General features: G+C 35.0%; 2 protein-coding genes across 4 annotated transcripts in view; one reads left to right on the top strand and one right to left on the bottom strand.

Moving 5' to 3' along the window:
* CCDC39 (coiled-coil domain 39 molecular ruler complex subunit) overlaps positions 1-7,174 on the top strand; it is a 60,015-nt gene extending 52,841 nt beyond the window's left edge. The window contains exons 16-21 of the mRNA XM_007972009.3: positions 2,391-2,550; positions 2,982-3,088; positions 4,950-5,090; positions 5,221-5,400; positions 5,555-5,640; positions 6,828-7,174. Of these exons, the coding sequence (XP_007970200.2) occupies positions 2,391-2,550; positions 2,982-3,088; positions 4,950-5,090; positions 5,221-5,400; positions 5,555-5,640; positions 6,828-6,984 (831 nt within the window). The 3' untranslated portion in view covers positions 6,985-7,174. The remainder of the gene's footprint in view (positions 1-2,390; positions 2,551-2,981; positions 3,089-4,949; positions 5,091-5,220; positions 5,401-5,554; positions 5,641-6,827) is intronic.
* TTC14 (tetratricopeptide repeat domain 14) lies at positions 4,209-19,737 on the bottom strand. 3 transcript variants are annotated; one of them, XM_007972007.3, is made up of 13 exons: positions 19,440-19,703; positions 18,846-18,970; positions 18,537-18,736; positions 17,579-17,663; positions 17,283-17,412; positions 16,802-16,957; positions 15,989-16,060; positions 15,443-15,562; positions 15,212-15,334; positions 14,051-14,168; positions 13,005-13,114; positions 11,818-12,194; positions 4,209-4,510 (listed from the first exon to the last, which is right to left on the bottom strand). In XM_007972007.3, the coding sequence occupies exons 1-13, from the start codon at positions 19,598-19,600 to the stop codon at positions 4,323-4,325; spliced, it is 1,965 nt and encodes a 654-aa protein (XP_007970198.2). In that variant the 5' UTR covers positions 19,601-19,703; the 3' UTR covers positions 4,209-4,322. The 3 variants fall into 3 exon arrangements, 2 of the variants coding, with proteins under 2 accessions (XP_007970198.2, XP_007970199.1); XM_007972008.3 differs by lacking the exon at positions 4,209-4,510 and having other exon boundaries at positions 10,862-12,194; positions 19,440-19,737; XR_012095548.1 differs by lacking the exons at positions 4,209-4,510; positions 11,818-12,194 and having other exon boundaries at positions 12,918-13,114; positions 13,544-14,168.
* Positions 19,738-19,746: the final 9 nt, after the last annotated feature.

Here is a 19,746-nt window from a genome sequence, read left to right on the forward strand (position 1 = left end):
TACAGTACACACTGGACACTTCAATAATAGACTACACAAGCAAAAGAAAGAGTCAATAATAGATAAGACAAGCAACAGAGAGAATCTCAGACCTTGAAGACAGGTCTTTTAAAATAATCCAGTCAGATAAATTAAAAAAAAAAAAAGAATAAAAAAGAATGAACAAGGCCTTCAAGATATTTCGAACTAGTAAAGTGACTGAACTTACAAATTATCAGTTATGCCTGAGGGGTAAGAGAGAGAAAAAAGCTTAGAAAGCCCATTTAAGGAAATAATTGATGAAAACATCTCAAGTCTAGTGAGAGAGTTAGACATCCAGATACAAGAGGCCTAGGAATCCCCAGGAAAATACATTTCAAAATAATACCTCATCGTGGTATACTGTAATCAGAATGTCTAAAGTCAAAGTGAAACTGCAAGAGGGAAGTTAAAATTTGCAAGAGAAAAGCATCTAGTCACCTATAAAGGAAACCCCATCAGAGTAACAGCAGACTTCTCAGCAGAAATCTTACAGGACAGAAAAGAATGGGACAGAATTTTCAAAGCACTAAAAGGAAAACAAAAACAAAAACAAAACAAAACAAAAACACATCTGTCAGCCCCCAATTTTATATCCAGCAAGAATAAGCTTCATAAAGGAAGAAGAAATACCCAGCCAAGCAAACACTAAGGGAATTCTTCACCACTAGAAATGCTCAAAGGAGTTTTAAAATGGACACAAAATGTCAGTATTCACCATCATGAAAACACACAAAAGTATAGGACTCAAAGATCTTATAAAACAAACAAACAAAAGAGGGAGAGAAAGGAATCACTGGCAACATAACAGAATTCTGGTATTTGTTTTTCTGTGTCTGAGTTGTTTCTCATCATCACTAATCATTAGAGAAATGTAAATTAAAGCCAACAATCAGAATGGCCATTAAAAGACAGAAAATAACAGATGTTGGTGTAGATATGGAGAAAAAGAAATGGTTATATACTGTTGGTGGGAATGTAAATTAACACAACCTCTATGGAAAACAGAATGAAGATTTCTCAGGTAACTAAAAATAGAACTACCCTTTGATCCAGCAGTCCCACTACCTGGTATCTACACAAAAGAACAGAAATCATTAAATCAAAAAGATACCTCCACTCTATGTTTATTGCAGCACTGTTTACAATAGCAAAGATGTGGATTCAACGGAAGTGTCCATTGATGGATGACTGGATCAAGAAAAGGTGGTATATATGCACAATGAAATACTATCCAAACAGAAAAACGAATGAAATTCTGTCTTTTGCGGCAACACAATGTAACTGGAGGCCATTATCTTAAGAGAAACAACTCAGACACAGAAAAACAAATACCATATGTTCTCACTTATATGTGGGAGCTAAATAATGCACACACATGGAGGTAGAGTGTGGAGTGATAGACATGGAAGACTCAGAAGCATGGTGGGGGAATCAGAGGGACACGGATAATGAGAAATTACTTAATGTGTACGATGTACAGTATTCCAATGATGGGTAGTACACTAGTCAACACTACACAATAAATCCATGTAACAAAATATACTTGTACTCCATAATTTTTTACAAATAAAAATAATCGGAGAAAACTTTATATTTTTAATTGACTACATTCAAGTTTAAATACATACATCTCAGAACTGAATAAATTAAAATGAAATTATTAGTGATTTTGACTAAAAATTTTCTTGCATATCTATACACACATATATGTGTATATATGCATACTATCTATGTCAGCCTTTAGGACGTTCTTTGGAACTGTTTAGGTACAGCTCTACAGAACCTAGCCCAGTGACAGCATTACCCTAACCTGGTAGAAAGTCACTGAGTATGTCCACTCTTAGAGGAAATAATTTTGGTCTTTAGCAATTCATAGACTTCATCTTTTTCAGCCACATTTATTACAATGATCTTTTTTTTTAAAAATTATTTTTAAAATTGTGGCAAAATATCTTTGACTCCTAAATTTTGAAATACAGTTCAGTGTTCCTGAACCTCCTTCAGGCCAGAAACATTCTTCTGGTTTAATATCTAGTATCAAACCTCTCTCCCTCTCTTCCCAGTAATATTTATATTTGATTAACTCTTTGGCAATTTTTGCTGGAAAATTTTATGTAAGCTTTGGTTAGTTACTACATTTCCATGATGGTTTTGAATTCTGTATCCTATGTGCCATATTTTGAAGGCCTGATAATTTGGGCTTCCACTGTAAATCAAGTGCAAGAAATAAATGCTTGGTGCTGTATGTAGGCCACAAGATAAACTGTTATTGTCACAAGTTAACTATTTTCTGCCCCAAAGATAGCCATTAGGCATTTCTTCCCCTAGTAAATGCTTTTATTCAACCAGTTCTATTCTGTACTTCATAGGCTGCTCAAGAAAAAGAAGAACTTCAAAGGGAAGGTGACTGTTTGGATGCTAAGATCAACAAAGCTGAAAAAGAAATCTACGCTCTAGAAAATACCCTGCAAGTGCTGAACAGCTGTAACAACAATTACAAGCAATCTTTTAAAAAAGTGACTCCATCTAGTATGTAGGAGTTAAAATTTTTTATACATATATACAGTGCATAGTTAAAAGGAATACTGTGAGACATGAAGAACAAAAGTATACTATGTTTGATTGGGTCAGAAAAACTAATCCCTTTTCTTTGCTCCCCCCATGCCGTTTTTTTGCTATGTGGTTTTCTAGGGTGTTACTTCCATTATTAGTTCAGGTTCTGTATGGCATATCACCTCTCTAGGGTAATTAATTCAAAAACTGAAAAAAAATGGCAGCATATTGCTCCTCTATGTTGACAAAACAAGAAATGGCTACTACATGCCCATAGTGTTTTTCTACAAGTGGATATAAAATATTTAACCTTTCTTAAAAATATTGGTGCAATTTACATAACACTTTAAAATTTGATTTCTACATAGCATGTTGAAATTTTAAACTAAAAATGTTCTACATTTCAGGTGATGAGTATGAGCTAAAAATTCAACTAGAAGAACAAAAAAGGGCTGTTGATGAAAAATACAGATACAAACAAAGACAAATCAGGGAACTTCAAGAAGACATCCAGGTAAATTCTACAGACATTTTAGTAACATGCCTTCAATAAAAGTCAACTATCATTACTGCTACTTCTATTCTCTTGCTCTTCCACCAAGAAGACAGTTATTTAGAATCTCTTTTAGGGAAGCAGATAGTAAGAGATAACAGTCTCTATTTAAAGGAGACAAAAACAGGTGCTCAAAGTCTTAGGTAAGTTAGTTAAAATTCCAGTGCTAAGCCCTGACAATTACTTGTTATTAGTTGGTGGATAATGGTTATTATGATCTACCCATTAACCCTTTAATGAATTTTAATTTCTTAAAGATCACATTAAGATTGCTCCTTAAAACAAAAAAGTTTGAAAGAAAAAATAATAATATAGTAGAAAGTAGTTACTAAAGCAAATCACTGAAAGATAAAAGAATGTGCCTTGTAAGCAGGCGCTAAACATTGACTTTACTAATAAAGCTGAAGAAGAGATACTGTGAATCTTTGCAAACTCCATGATTTCAGTTGTCATTGTTTTATTTTTTCCAAAACACTATAAAAATACTTTCCAGTTAAATTACATACAAAATGTAATCCACAAAACCATTATACAGTCATGCACTGCAGTGAGAATGCGTTCTGATGAACGCATCCTTGGGTAATTTTGTCACTGTGTGAACTTCGTTAACAGTGTACTTACACAAACATAGATGGTATAGCCTATTATTGCTAGGCTGTAAGCTTCTAAAGTGTGTTACTGTACTGAGTACTATAGGCAACTGTAACACAATGGTACTTGTGTATCTAAACAAATCTAAACAGAGAAAAGGTACAATAAAAATATGGTATAATGGATTAAAAAAACAGTACACCTGTACAGGGCACTTACCATAAATGGAGCTTGCAGGACTGGGAGCTGCTCTGGGTGAGTCAGTGAGTGAGTGGTGAGAGAATGTGAAGACCTAATTGCTGTACACTACTGTAGACATGATAAACCATGTACACTTAGGCTACAGTAAATTCATAAAATAATTTTAATTCTCCAATAATAAACTGACCTTAGCTTACTAGAGCTTTTTAACTTTAAACATTTTTAATTTTGTAAAATTTTTTGACTCTTTTGTGGTAACACTTAGCTTAAGCACACATTGTTCAACTGCACAAAACTTTTCTTTCTATCCTTATTCTCTAAGCATTTTTCTATTTTTTTTTTTTTTTACTTTTTAACTTATTTTGTTAAAAACTAAGACACATACACACACATAAACCTAAGCCTACCCGTGGTCAGGATCATCAATACCACTGTCTTCCACCTCCATATCTTGTCCCACTTGAAGGTCTTCAGGGTCAGTAACATGAATGGAGCTGTCATCTATGATAACAATGCCCTCTTCTGGAATACCTCCTGAAGGACCTGCCTGAGGCTGTTTTATAGTTATTTTTTTAAATAAATAGGAGTACACTGTAAAATAATGAAAGTATATTGTATAGTAAATACATAAATCAGTAATATGTTTTATTATCACTATCAAGTATTATGCACTGAACATAATTGTATGTGCTAGACTTTTATATGACTGGCAATGCAGGTTTGTTTACACCAGGCATCACCACAAACTCATGAGTAATGTATTGTGCCACAACATTACAACGTCGCTAGGTAACAGGAATTTTTCAGCTCCATTATAATCTTATGGGACCACCATCATATATGCAGTCCATCATTGACCGAGATGTCATTAAGAGATACATCACTGTACTTATTACTCACCAACAGAAATAATGTATATTATGTACAAAAATAAATGAATTAAAATTAAACAAATACTTGATAAATGACAAGTTATATAAAAGTCAATTTCTGATTCTAAAAAATACATATGTTAATACTTTTTCTACAGAGCATGGAAAATACATTAAATGTTATAGAACATTTAGCAAATAATGTCAAAGAAAAGTTATCAGAGAAGCAGGCTTATTCATTTCAACTAAGTAAAGAAACGGAGGAGCAGAAGCCAAAATTAGAAAGAGTGACTAAGCAGGTATTGACATCTTTTAAAAACTGACCTTTCATATTTACATTTTTGAAGTCCCAAATCCTCCTTCATCTATGAAAAATATTAAATTCTGGAAAACAGGTTTATAGAATAATTGACTATTATTTACCAACAGTGTGCAAAACTCACAAAGGAAATCCGTCTTTTGAAAGACACAAAAGATGAAACACTGGAAGAACAAGACATCAAACTTCGTGAGGTGAAACAGTTTCACAAGGTTATTGATGAAATGTTAGTTGATATCATAGAAGAAAATGCTGAGATCCGTATTATCCTTCAAACATACTTTCAACAGGTAATACAGCACCTTCTATTAAATATATTTCTTAAACACTTCATGAAAATAAAAACTTTTATGACATTCATCATGAAGTGAAAGCTAATTAAAAATATTTCTCTTCTAAAAAACAGTAAGTAGTACTAATGATTGCTATTGAATATTCCTCCAGAGTGGGTTAGAACTACCTACGGCTAGTATTAAAGGCAGTCGTCAGAGTTCTAGATCTCCTTCACATACTTCACTACTATCAGCAAGGTAAGTGGAAGGTTAAAAAAAATCTGCTTAACTCTCACAGCTGTACACTAAGTGATCCCAGCCACTTCTACATTACCGCAGCTGTTGGACAGGCCCACGGACTCAAGGCCAGTGCTCTTTTCACCCTCAGACATCTCACTAGTCAGCATCAGATAGATTAGATGCAGAAACAGCCAACAGAACAAGAATTTCCTTCTGACTTCTGCTGGTGTCACTATATCCAGTATAGCCCAAGTGCTCTGTGACTATCAGTTATTTCAGTAGGATAAAACAGAAATAAATTTGGGGGCTACATCTAGCATTTGGGGGTGAACCCCAAGTTGGGGGAAATTTTAAAAAAACATGTAAGGGCAGCTTAGATGTAAAGACATATAAAACACGATTTTTGTGATTAAAACCACATTGTGGTATTTTACATAATCAGGATTTGACTTTATGAAGCTTTATTTTGCTAAAAAGGAAACTTTTTTTTTCCTCTGCAGTTGTTATCCACAGTTCTATCACCAGATGCTTAAAGCAACATTCTTGCGCTTTGCTGACAAAAGTTTATTAATAATGATCCTGATTTTAGAATTCACAATCTCCTGCATTCAGCAGCTACTTATTAAATTACTATTCCTTAGTCCAGGTAAAAATTTCATGAAGAGACCCCTAAAAAACAGTGTTTCATTTAAGTAAAAAAACTGTTTCTATATAATTGAACATCCCTGTACTTTCATAAAATACATATTTAAAACTTATTTCAGAATTATATAGCTAGTTGTTTTTCAAATGACCCCACCACTTTATTCATCGATATGCCTCTCACTCTTCAGCTTAAATTACAAAAGGTATCATTTTATAATTTTTGCCAGCACCAAATCCTCTTGGCCCTCTTTCCTCTGTCTTGGAAACTTTCAATGCTTAATGATTCCAACTCTAAAAAACTGATTATAGTTCAAAGCATTTTTACCATGTAGGAACATACTTACTGAACTACTTTTCTACTGGTTTGAAACTCATGTATGTTCAAGTTTCTTTTCCTCTTTAAACTTTTTATCTATTGATGGTCATTTAAAAACGTATTAACACTACTAATATGCACTTTTTTGATCTCTTTACTTATGGAATCATTATTCTGCCAATGATAGGGTCTATACTGAAATACAAACTTTGCATTAAATTTATAATTCTGGTTTTTCTTCTAGGTCATCTAGGAGTACAAGTACATCTACTTCTCAGTCTTCAATTAAAGTACTGGAGCTTAACTTCCCGGCCTCCTCTTCACTAATAGGCAGCCCTTCTAGGCCAACTAGTGCTAGAAGTAGCTCTAGTAATGGTAAGAGCAAAAAGAGCAGCAAATAAACATTTTAATCTCTTCTGAAAAAGTTGTAAACACAAAAACAAAAGTATACTTTAAAATACAAAACGACCCAACACATTTTATCTAGTGGAAAGTGTAAAAACTTAGTGGTAAATGTAAAACCTGTTTAAAAAAAAAGGAACGTTCTCATTTTCTCCATACTGAAGAAAAACATTAATAACACATTCTTGACAAGGCAAAATGCTGTATTTCACTGTAATTTTGATGTTCGTAGTGTTAGAAAATAGTTTGCTTCATTATTTCATGAAACTACACTCATTTCTAATGTAACAATCTTTCAAGAAGAAATGTCTAAAAATTTACTGTACTATTATGAGCTTATTACAATGTGAAAATCTCATTTACCCTACAAGACACCAAAATTAGGTTTTCTTTATTCAAAGTAACTATTTCTCAGACTTTTGGGGAGGAAAATTGTTAAAGGCAGTTTCTTCTTTTGCTGTAATTTTTAACCAAAAAATAGCATCAACTCCCACACCTCCCCCCAAAAAAACCAACTGATAAGAGAAACACTGTATATCAATTTTAAAATGCAGCTTAAATTTATAAAAATCACTTCTGACCTTGAAAGAAATCATACGCATTAAAGATTTGCCAACCAAGTATAAAGAATATAATTTTGAAATTTTCTTGATTTAATAAACAATTTAATGAAAGCTAGATAGGACATGATTTGCAATAGAAATTTCATTTAGTTTGAGGTAGACTGCCAAATATAGTAGTTTTTCCAGTTAATACTTTATTATAACGTGTGCCCAACACTTTGTACTCTTGGAATGGTGTGGAATATTACAAAACTGGATTTTAAATAAATGTATTAGAATTCATGAATGTAAATGTTGTCTCCTTCAAACCTGGGGAAAAAACACTCATTACAACTGTCATTATTTTAGAACTGTTGTTTGTATGTCTTTCTGAAAAGCAGTAGTGGTAGTGAATAGTTCTCCTGATTATTTTTTGTTTTGTTTTAGAAATAGGAAAAGGCATAGCAAAGTCCAAAGAATAAGGTGGGCAGAAAAAAACACTAGGTAATAAAATTTCTGGCTAAACTACTGCTCTAATGCATGAGATTTATAAGACCTAAAAACTGATTAAAGTCATTTTGCTCATCAAAGTTCTTATTCTCAGCCCTATGCTAGTTTGGGAATTACTTAAAAATTGAAATAATATTAAACACTGTTCTATAAAGGCAGAGGTTGTATCTTACTGCCTCTGTAACCTTGGATAGTTACTTCCCTGTTTTCCTCATTTGTACTATAGACACAGAAAGTTACCTACAAGTTTATTGAATTGGATAATATAAAAAAAAATGCACAGGGCTTGACACACAGAAATTGCACTAACAACCTCTACTTACCAAGTTGCCACCTGGAGCTTAGCACAGTATTTGTGGAATGGTTTGGTTCTTAGGCCAGCATACAAATCTACATTTAATCCTTAAATAACAGTTCTAACTTCAGTGTACTAATGATAAATGGTGCAACAGGGGATCAACCTATCTCCAAATCTGGACACTTATCCTCATATCCAAAAGTCACGCTTCATCTGCTTATGGAGACCAAGATACGGCAAGATATGATCTTGAGAAAAATTACTGAAGATGTCGCTAGAGATTCTTGACAATGTAAATCCCCAGTAATTTTTGCTGTGATGAGCTTCCTTAGAAATTGGTTTGTATACTCTGCTTAACATGGCAAAAACTGCAATTACTTTTGCACCTACCTAATAAATTCAGGTAGCGTACAGGATAAGGTACTATTCTCTTACACTGAATGGGGTGCAATAGCCATTCAGACTGATGCGAGATATCTCATTTGGTTTTAACTTGCATTTCTCTAATTAGTGATGCTGAGCATTATTCTATATGCTTCTTGGCCATTTTTATGTCTTCTTTTGAAAAATATCTATTCATGTTTTCTGCTCACTTTTGGATAGGGTTTTTTGGTTGTTGAATTCCTTGTAAATTCTGGATGAGTCCCCTGCCTGATGCATAGTTTGCATATTTTGTCCCATTCTGCAGGTTGTCTGTTCACTTGTGTTCTTTTGCTGTGCAAGAACTTCGTAGGTTACTTAAGTCCCATTTTGTTTTTGTTGTGTTTAAGACACCAGTCTGGCTGTCACCCAAGCTGGAGTGCAGTGGCACAATCAGAGCTCACTGCAGCCTTGAACTCCTGGGCTCAAGGGATCCTCCCGCATAGCTGGGACTATAGGCATGCACCACCACACCCAACTTATTTGTAAATTTTTTGTAGAGATGGAGTCATGCTGCGTTGCCCAGGCCAGTCTCAAACTTCTAGCCTCCAGCAGTCCTCCTCCCTCAGCCTCAAGTGCTGGGATTACAGGCATGAGTCACTGTACTCAGCCCCTCTTGCTTGCACTTTTGAGGTCTGAATCATGAATGTGCCTATACCAATGTTGGTAGGTTGGCAGGGGGTGAGGGATGAGAAATTATGAAATGGGTTTACAATGTACATCATTTGGGTGATGGTTACACTAGAAGCCTAGACTTCACCACTATACGATATATCCATGTAACAAAAATGTACTTGTACCCCTTAAATTTATATGAATTAAGGAAAAAAAATGTTTTTAAATGCTGTGTTTAAAATTTTAGGCTGTACTAGGGATTCCAAAATGTCAAAGGCTATGCCAAGAGGTAGTTTTCACTCATTATAAACACCACAATGTAGGACACTATGTAAAGATGATACTGGAGCTATTAATACATAGAATTAAGGACTCATTTAAGACGAATTTCTTAAAGAATCTTCTTCTTGGTGCAAAGACTAATGCTTTGAGTGACTAGCTGATTTCTACCACCATTATCTATTGCTCTTGAGCAGGGTTTCTTTTCACTGTTCCATTTGCAAAACAAATTTCAGATTTCTCATTAGGCTCTCATCACTGGAGTTTGGTAGACACAAATAATACACACTCAGTACTTAAGGCCTAGACATTTCACTGTTGGCAAGAACTGCAAGACAGAACAAGGAATAAGTCTCTTCTTCCTCTATTATTCTCCCTCACTTAGACCTCTGCAGATACCCAGCTACCCATCCACTTATCTAGTATCACTGTGACAGTATCTAAAGCTCATTATAATTTACAGCCTTGAGAATCTTAAACTGCAAAGACTCCAATGACATCATAAACCCAGTACTTATGATTCCTATCTCTATCTCCCAAAGAATATACTACCCTATTTTCACAATTTCAGGAGGATCTTTATAATCCAAGTCTCTTTGTTCGTCAGCTGTAGCTGCTGGAATTTATTCTGAGTAAAACCAGGCTCTAGTTTGTCTATTTATTTATTCAGACTCTGAGAAAGGGGTCATCAGAGAAGCATCAAGGCACAGGAGGCGGTAAGGAGAAATGCAGGTCAGATTTAAAGACATGCCTAATGCCCTCTGGACTGAACATCTGCAATACGAGGACAGTTTCCCAATTTTCTTTCCCTACAAAAAAGCCAGATTTACAATGTGCTTCTCTGCTACTGCTATGTTTTTGCTAAAAGGATTCTTTTTCTTTTCTGATTTACCCTTGCGTGGAATACAGGCCTTAAGGGCCTTGCAAATATTTAGTTAAAAAGCGTTTTATGGCTATGCTAGCAATGAGGTAAAAAATAATAACGGAGAAATAAGCAAAATGGGCTTCTATTCAACTTTTATGATCTTATTCCTAAGGCACTTATGCTGGGTGGAAGCCAATGACTGTTCACAAACCACTTTTAATCAAATCAGGCTTTAGAGGAAAATTAAGACATATAATCTACCATTTAAAAATTAAAAAAAAAATTGGGCAAAAAATGTAATATTTAAACTGATAAATATAAAAGTGTTCAAGAAACATTCGAACATATAATCTTTCAAAAGCTGATGATTTTTAATTTAACAGAAAAATCAATTTTTATAAAAATGATCCAAGTGTTCAATGCACAAATTTTTCTCTCAAACAGCAGGATAAGATGGACCCAGGAATTCTCATATACCGTAATTGAATGAAGAAACAGTACTTTCAGAGAATTATCTTTAAGTGAAGAAATTCAAATTGTCAGAGTAATATACTGTACATAAACATATACATAAAAAGTCTAAAAACCAGGCTGTGACAAGGGACCTACAACTGAAACAAAATTTGAGAAAAGCTTAAAAGCATTTGTTTCCTGTAATCTCTACAAATAATTTTAGGAGCAGAGATTTCTGCACTGAACTTTATGACTAAAACACCCAAAAACTTAATGGCATTTTGTGTAATGGTGCTGATATCCTTGGTGTATTAATTTTTTGACTTATTTCCTTTTTCTTTTTCAAATTCAGCTATCTGATTAAATATATTCAGTAAATTCTGAGGTAAATTTTTTTTAACACTGCTTTCTGGGTGTTCTTTGCTACTTAGTGCATCTTCTTCTGGAACCTCTGTTTTGATATCCTCCCCATAATTGTCCTCTCTTTCATATTCTCCTTGATTTGTATTTAATCGGTATCTTTGCTCATGTCTACTGAAATCACGTGATCCAGAGTGAGTATATTTTTTGTATTTCTCAACTGACTTCCACGAGTAGTCTGAGCTTGCTGGCGAGGTAGAATGCCTCACAGAACCTGGTTCCCACCTTCTATAGTGCTCTTTTCTTCCCTCTATATCCTTTTCAAATCTCCTATAACCATAAATCTTGTCCTCTGAATTCCTACAGAAGGAATCTGAGGAATTTCTTCTACTGGAAAAATGTCTTTCTGATTTATATGGCTTTTCTGTTTTGCTACTACCTGCTTGGGTTCTATAGCTATTATAAAAATCTCTTGGATCTTCAGACCTACCTCCAAAATCATCCGGTATTTCAAGTGAAGATGAAGAGAGAGGGCATCTATCTTTCTCTTTTATCTGTGTCTTTTCATACTGTAACCTATCCTGCTTCCCCAGTAGTTTCTCCACTTCTTGTTTATGGTTAAGAAAAGACGCTGAAGTATTAGCTGGAACTGGGTAGCACTCATCTTTCCTATTCTGATCTATCTGACTTGAGGATGCCCTAGATGAATGCCTTCTGGAACTGCGAGAAGACTCTGAACGGTTCCTCTTATGTTTCTTATGCCTTTTGTGACCAGAAGAGGAAGAGGATGATGATGAAGACACTGATTCATCAGCAGAAGAAACACTTGAAGAGGAAGAAGTTGATTTTCTTCTTTTCTTCTTTAGCCTAAAAAAAACAGTTAACCTGTCATATGTGTACAAAAATGTTTCTAAATTATTCATAAAGATGTGGGCCCGATTTGTTTCCTTTCAAGATTTTATAAAAGCTGTGGTTCAGATAAATGATACAATAATCTCGGCTATTACAAGATCTGATTTTACTATTAAGCACTTTTGGGGGAAAAATGCTTGCAGACAGGTATCATTGTAAGCAAATCCATCATTTCTGAAAGACAGACTTTTTCAACACTACCTTAAAAACTTAAGACTACTGAACACATAAAGGAGAACTCAGGTTTTTTATTTGGCCACCTCTAGTTCACGGTTTCTTCACCTGATTACTGGTATATTCAGCCAAATAATTCTTTGTTGGGGGTGGGGGTGGGAGCTGACTTGTGCATTACAGAAAGTTTAATAGCATCCCTGACCATTATACACTAGATGCAGTAGCACCCTATCAGTTATGGCAATCAAAAACGTCTCCAGATCTTGTCAAATGTCCCCGGGGGAATAAATCCCCCCCTAGTTCAGAACCACTGCTCTAGTTCTAAAACATTTCTTCCTAAAATATAATTAAAGTAACTTACTCTATAATTTATTCTAAGATACATTTTTTTGGTAGAATTCTAGCCTCAAATTCCACTTCATCTCTTTAATACGAAAATAAATGGAACACATATTTGCTAAAGATTCTTAACAGTCATTGATTATCACTTGAAATACTTCTATATTTTTATTTACTTTACCTCCAGTATGGCACTTTGAGTTCAATTCAGTAGTTGCCTTAAGTTTAAAAATACTGAATATTATAGTTTACCTCTTCTCTTCTTTTAAGAGCTTACGCAACTTTTCTGCACTTGTTTCTATTTTCTTTGTTTTCTGCTTTTCTTCCTTTTCAGCTTGTTTTTCTCTTAATTCCAAAGATTTCTTTTAGAACCCAGATATCGAAAAAAACCACACGTTAAAAATAGCAGCATATATAAAACCCAGTATTCAAAAGACCACCCCCAGCCAGAAACCCAATTTAGTAAAACCAAATCACCATAGAGCCAGCATTAAACAGTATTTTTTTAACATAAAAAAATTAGTCATACAGATGTTTGGCATTAGTCATTGAAATGGCCAGGACAGCATTGAGGACCATATTGCAGTTGGTATCCCATAAAAAAAGGGGAAGCCATTGCAGTGGTACCCATGACCCAGAGTGCAAGAAAGGTTAACAAAAAAAAAAAAGTACATAAAAATTATTTTTAAAAATTGAAAAATTTAAACAGGACACATTTTACAAATAAAATTAAAATAAAGACATTCCATTAAGGTGAATTGAAGGAGGAATCACCATGTTCAAATACAAACCATTTAAAAAAATAGCACAGCCCAGTTGGATGCATGATTACATAGGAAATCATTTTCCAGTTTGTGGATGGGGATGAGCAGCACCAGATGTCACAGACACAGCAGCAATGGTCCAATTCAGAAGAAAATGCATGAGAAAACATCATCATCAGTATTACAGGAAAAGACAATTTAAAATATGTCTCATAAAGGTTTTTATAATTAACTCAATTATAGTAGCAACAATGGTAATTTAAAAACCACCAGGTAAGCTCACTACAAAGACATTTCTCAAAACAACATACCAAATTTAGGTAATAGTTTTCTCATAGCTATTTTTACTTTCAATTACGGACAAATACAGAGGCACTATGAAGCAATGTCAAACCCAATTAGGAAGAACTGTACCTAAAAAGAAACTTTTCATAATGCCTTACTTAAGTAATCTAGAAGTTTCCCTTAGAAGAAAATTAAGTTTGGGCATTATTTCAAATATCACTAAATTTCTAAGAGGAAATAAGGAATCACCTGCATATATTTATGAAGTTTCTGCAAAGCATCCTCTGCATCTTTAAAAGTCTCATCCAAAGCCAAAGCTTTCTTATAGTAACTTTCAGCATTTAAAAACTTTTCTTCTTCTTCTAACCTAAATTTAAAAGAAAGATTTAGCTTTTTTGTAAAAACAACAAAACTATCCAAATATGCATACAGGTCAGAGGCTTATAAGAGAGAGCTTACTAGGGAAAAGCCACATTTAGTAAATTATTTTCCAAAATAAAATACCAAAATAATATGCTTTTTACTGTAATTTATTTCAAAGACCACATAAACAGAAATCCATTACTAGTAACTAATGTCCAATATTGGCACATTTTGGCAGTAATACATGAAAACCCATAATAGGTGTCTACAAATTTAGTATAATCTTGAACTGTAGCATGTAATTATACCAGCAGGCTCTTTTTCCCTAGCAGTTTATGAAAAATTATCTATAGAAAATTTTGGAAATCTTTGGAAATACCAACATACACATATATCACAAGCCTGTAAATAGCATAATCATTAAATGAAGCTCACAAGTGTGGGTTGTGAAACACCAGAATGAGGAAGTTTGGACACAGAGCAGTCAAAGGACGTTGCAAAGTGCTTTTGGTTCTTAGAAGGAAAAAGAAATTACTGTAAAACAAATACAATGGGATCACTTTTGTGTCAGTAGACTGGATATGGGAAACAAAGGACAAGTCAAAGATGAGCAATATCTCTGGCTTAAGTAACTGCAAGGTAATTGCTATTCACTCAGCTAAAAGACACCAATACAAGGCTATAAGACAACCACATACAAATAGGTACCAGTTATCTACCTAGTAAGAATGTAAAAAGTTGCTCCAATCATTAAATAGAAGTTCCTATGAATTATAAACAAATATTGCAAAATTTAATTAACTTGGAATTTGTGATCACAAACAGGAATGACTATACAAATAGTATAGCCATTAAACCAAAAAATCTGAGTATATTATCCAGGGAAGGAGTATTTGCCTAATCTCTTGTACTTTTCCATTTATTTATTGAAACCAAGAGTGTTCTAAATTAAGTGCTTAAGAAACTCTTTCCTTATGTTAAGTTCAAAATTTTTTAGTAGTTGGTTGAACATAAGACCTCTACTATTAAACAAAATCTGACACTTACTGTCCTCCTCTCTCTACAAGTGTCTGGCAGAGGTATTTTCTTGCATTTCTGTGAGTTGGACAGTTTTCTAATGCAAGCTCAAAATCTTCTATTGCTTTGTTCAAACTTCCTTTTGTCGCATATCTAGAGACATGAAACAAAATTAGAGGGCAGTATCTCACAAGCTCTTCATAAATCTTGTTTGTATTTACCTTGCAAACATTCCTTAAAATCCAAGTATGATTCACTTACAGTGCTCCACGAGCTACCAAAGCTTCCACGTTTTGTTTGTCTATTTCCAAAGCTTTATTGTATTCATTCATAGCATCCACATGGCGTCCAACTTTAAAATAATCAACTCCAATCTTCACACTAAGACAGACATTTGTAAAGCATCACAAACACTTCAAACACTATCTAAATAAAATGTTGGCGTGACTAAGTTTTAAAAGCAAATGTCATCAAACTTGGCAAATATTTATTTTTCAGAATACTCACAATATACCTAAGGAGCATTCTTCTGCCTTTGGACATTTTCACAACAAATATTGGTGAAACCCAGATATCAATATACTAATTCCTTTTGAGAAAACAGAAATGCTGAATAAAACTTATCTGTTAAGTGTAAAACCTGTTAAGTGTAAAATGTAAGACTACTTACATCTATAAAAGAAAAGCTCATGTCAAAAAGGCATCACTTTAATTCATCTCAAATTTGTCTGATGACATAAGCATGCTTGCCTTACCCTAAGCTTTTAGACTAGATATAATGCAATTGTTGAAAGACAGTCTTCATACCATTTTAAAGCCCAAGACGCAGATTGTTTTTTTCTCAATGCAGAAGCAAAATCATCTTCAGAGAAATTTTTGCTATTAAAGAAAATAAAAATGAAAAAGTTAAACCACAAATACTTTTTAAGTAACTATACTTAATTCTGCTTGACAGGCACTCAACACTGAAAGTATGAATCCCAAGCAAGAAATCTGCATTCTATTTACATACCAAAATCTTTGAACTTTCGAAATTATTATTGTTAAACAGTATTTTTCTTGGCTGGGTGCAGTGGCTCATGCCTATAATCCCAGCACTTTGGGAGGCCGAGGCGGGCAGATCATGAGGTCAGGAGATTGAGACCACCCTGGCTAATACGGTGAAACCCTGTCTCTACTAAAAATTAAAAAAAAAAATTAGCCAGGCATGGTGGTGGGCACCTGTAGTCCCAGCTACTCAGGAGGCTGAGGCAGGAGAATGGCGTGAACCCGGGAGGCAGAGCTTACAGTGAGCCAAGATTGCACCACTGCACTCCAGCCTTGGTGACAGAGCGAGACTCTGTCTCACAAAACAAAAAAAACCAGTATTTTTCTTTAGCATACACACAAAATTCTTATAAAAAGTTTCTACATCCTTCTCTACTTGTTTACATGGTATACATCTTAATCACCGATAAGACAGTCCAGTCCAGAAGATGGGATCACCTGGTTCATTCAACCTTTGGCATATGCCTGCTACTAGGTGGCTTAGGATGGTCAAATATGTCCTTCAGCTATGTAGCTTCTGAGCTTACCACCACTCCCCTCACCACCTAAGAGAATAATACTGATTTACTATACCTTTGTAGGCCTCTCATTAAAGATGGTGGATTAGATTCATCTATTCCTAGTTTTTCTAGAAGGAATTCAACTACTCCTGGATTAACAAATCCTAAGGAACTCTGCATGATATTTTCATAGGACTCCAAAGAATTGCTATTTAGTTCAACACTTCTCCTTAAAAAAAGAAAATACAAACACAAAAATTGTAAAATGACTAATCTGACACTCCATTTCAGACAAATAGTAAAGAATAAAGAAATAGTATCATTTGAGGTTTAAATACTAATACCATTTTTTGCATAAGATGGTGTGGCAATATTATGATATGGTTACCTTTTCCCAAGTCTGAAGTAGTTTAACTGTTATAAAAATAACATGAACACATTTTGCAATAAGAGAAATTAAAATTCCCCTTTGTTGTCAAAAGTTTGACAAAATTTGGTATTCCTCAATGCAAGAGACTTTCGTAATGAACTGTTGTTGAAATAATATAAATTACCTGTAGTACAAAGGAAGCTCTTCAGAGCTAATTACACCTAATTTAATACCAGATAGGTGTGGTGGAAGAGAAGAGCTATACAGAGATACTGCCAGCTTTTCATGGTATCTGTCAATATCCTTGATTCCAGCTTAAGAAAAAAAAAGAGAACTAAGCTGATTAGTAAGAAAACGTAAACTAACATAAAAAATACAAACTTTCCCAAACACTACCCACTTAGACTGTATTTTTTAAAATTAATAAAAACAAAAATTCAACAATCATTACTTTTTTATTAGTATGATGAAACTAATCACCTCGGATGATGTCACCAGTTTGGTAATATGATAAAGGATCCCCATGGTTACTGTGAGATGGCACATCTCTTAAGGGACAAAGAGCCTGTAATGAAAAGTATTTTAAAACACTAGACACTTCAAGCTTTGGTAAGAACAGTGTCTTCTTTTATCTTCGCTACTTGGTATGAAACAGCTAGTAGTTGAACAACCTAATGTAAAAATTTAAATAACGATTTAGTTAAAAGTAATTTTTCTGTCCAAACACAGTAAAATATGTTTGCTGGTTCAGTTAAAAAACTAAAATCTCATGAAACTGTCCATTAGTTTAGGAACCAAATATGATGGCTTATGACAGTATACTACACGCATCAAAAGCAAACTAAAATTTGTCTAAAAGGTATAAGGATTCCAGTGAAAATGAAACGTGAACTCTCCAAAGTTTTTGTCTGTTATCCAGTCTGTAATACCTTCTGCTTTTCTTCCTTTTTATCCGCCTGGATAGATGGCAAATACCCAATCTTTTATCATGACACATTAGTTCAAATTCAGGACTATCCATCTTGGGCAAAGTATTATTGTAAATATATAAATGACAGAAATTTCTAAATTATCCACATGAAAATATACAATGCCAAATATTAACTAATTAAGAATACATATGTTCAACTACAAGAAATAAGTCTGAATACCAATCAACCTCACTATGTCCACTGATACCTCTTTGAGCACTTAAAAAAGGACACTGTGCCTGCCAACCAGAGTTTAAATTTAAAAAATCCCCAAAACCAGAAATGGAGGGACAAACTGGGTGAGTAACTTTCACTAATTTTTGTTAACGATTTTTCTCCAATTAACATTTAATTTCCAAAAGTATCTTGGCAAGTATACTTGAGCACAACTGCATGCAAAGATATAATTCTTGCAATGAGGTGAATTAACAAAAACAGAAGCAATCCAAATAACAAAAATAACTTACTGTGATTTCTAAGTGGGCTATATCTCTCATGATACCACTTCCTAAACAGATCAACACCATGAAAAAACCGAATTCCCGAATAGAACTAATTCTTCCAATCACTATATCACCACGCTCAATATCTCGGAAAAACAGCTCTCTTCGATCCATACTAGGTATCTCCATGAATTGCTCTAAAGGTGGCATGACTGCATAATGATCTAAAAAACAAAAAATTAACAAAATCACTAACGATAGTTTTGAGTTCCGTTTCACCTGAAGTACTGTTAAACCGAACGGCAATCTTAAAGGTTTTAAGGCTAAACTCACCTTCACTATCTTCATTAATTTCAGAAGTTGCAGGTGCATCTGATTTCCAGGAAAGTGCAAAAAGCAGATCTGCTTTTTTGGAGATGAATTTCTGTATCTCGATGTTGTCAACTCTCTTCTCCTTTCTTAAAAAGAAAAAAAAAATACGAAAATTGGTTTATCCGCAAAGCCTTTTTACAAACTCTAACGTTCTGCTTACGGCTTTCATCGGCCATTCCTCTCCATCCCAAGCTCCAGATCATACAACCTCAGAGAAAAAGTTTTAACTAGGCATTCCCTCATTAACCAACCTGGAGGTGGAGAGCGGGGAAACTTAAAAAATGACGCCTCCAACCCAGATACGAAAGTTTAACGGATTTTAGCTAAGAAATCTGCCCCTCTAGCAAGCAGCGCCATAGAAAAAGTTCAGCCCGCAAACCGCATTGCACACCTCAAGAGCGCCCTCCCTCCACCCAGCCCAAGGCACCAGCGCGCGATCCTCCTGTGCTCCCGGCCGCGGCTCCACTTCCTCTAGACGCAGACTCGGGGCTGCGGTAGTGGCTTCCAGAGCTGCGTCCCCTCTCCCGTGACGCAGTGGCACCAACGTCGCATTACCTGCCCTGCAACGGTTGCTGGGGCGGCGGGCCCCGGGTTGGCTCGGCGGCCGATCCCAGGAGGCTCCGGAAGTGTGGATTATCCTGCTGTTCGCTCCGGAGTAGAGAGAGCAAAGAAGACCCATGGCAATTTAGCGACTGCCGCAGAAGGTCCCGGTCCATGGCTAGAGACTGCAGGGCCCGGAGGCTGACGGGCTGATGGTCCCCGGTTCCGTGTCCGCTACTTGAGCCGGGTGGTACGTGAAGCAGAAGAAACCGTCTAGAGGCTGCCGGAAGTACACAGAGAGCACAACCAGTTACACCCGGAA

The sequence above is a fragment of the Chlorocebus sabaeus genome, chromosome 15 (assembly GCF_047675955.1).
Source record: "Chlorocebus sabaeus isolate Y175 chromosome 15, mChlSab1.0.hap1, whole genome shotgun sequence".
Taxonomy (NCBI): domain Eukaryota; kingdom Metazoa; phylum Chordata; class Mammalia; order Primates; family Cercopithecidae; genus Chlorocebus; species Chlorocebus sabaeus.

Excerpts from the sequence above, each read along its gene's own strand:
- TTC14 (XM_007972008.3), bottom strand. The coding sequence starts at position 19,600 with ATGGACCGGGACCTTCTGCGGCAGTCGCTAAATTGCCATGGGTCTTCT. Across the intron at positions 18,737-18,845 it reads AATTAATGAAGATAGTGAAG|ATCATTATGCAGTCATGCCA; the intron begins GTGAGTTTAGCC and ends TTTGTTTTTTAG. Across the intron at positions 13,115-14,050 it reads AACTTCATAAATATATGCAG|AAATCTTTGGAATTAAGAGA; the intron begins GTGATTCCTTAT and ends GGGTTCTAAAAG.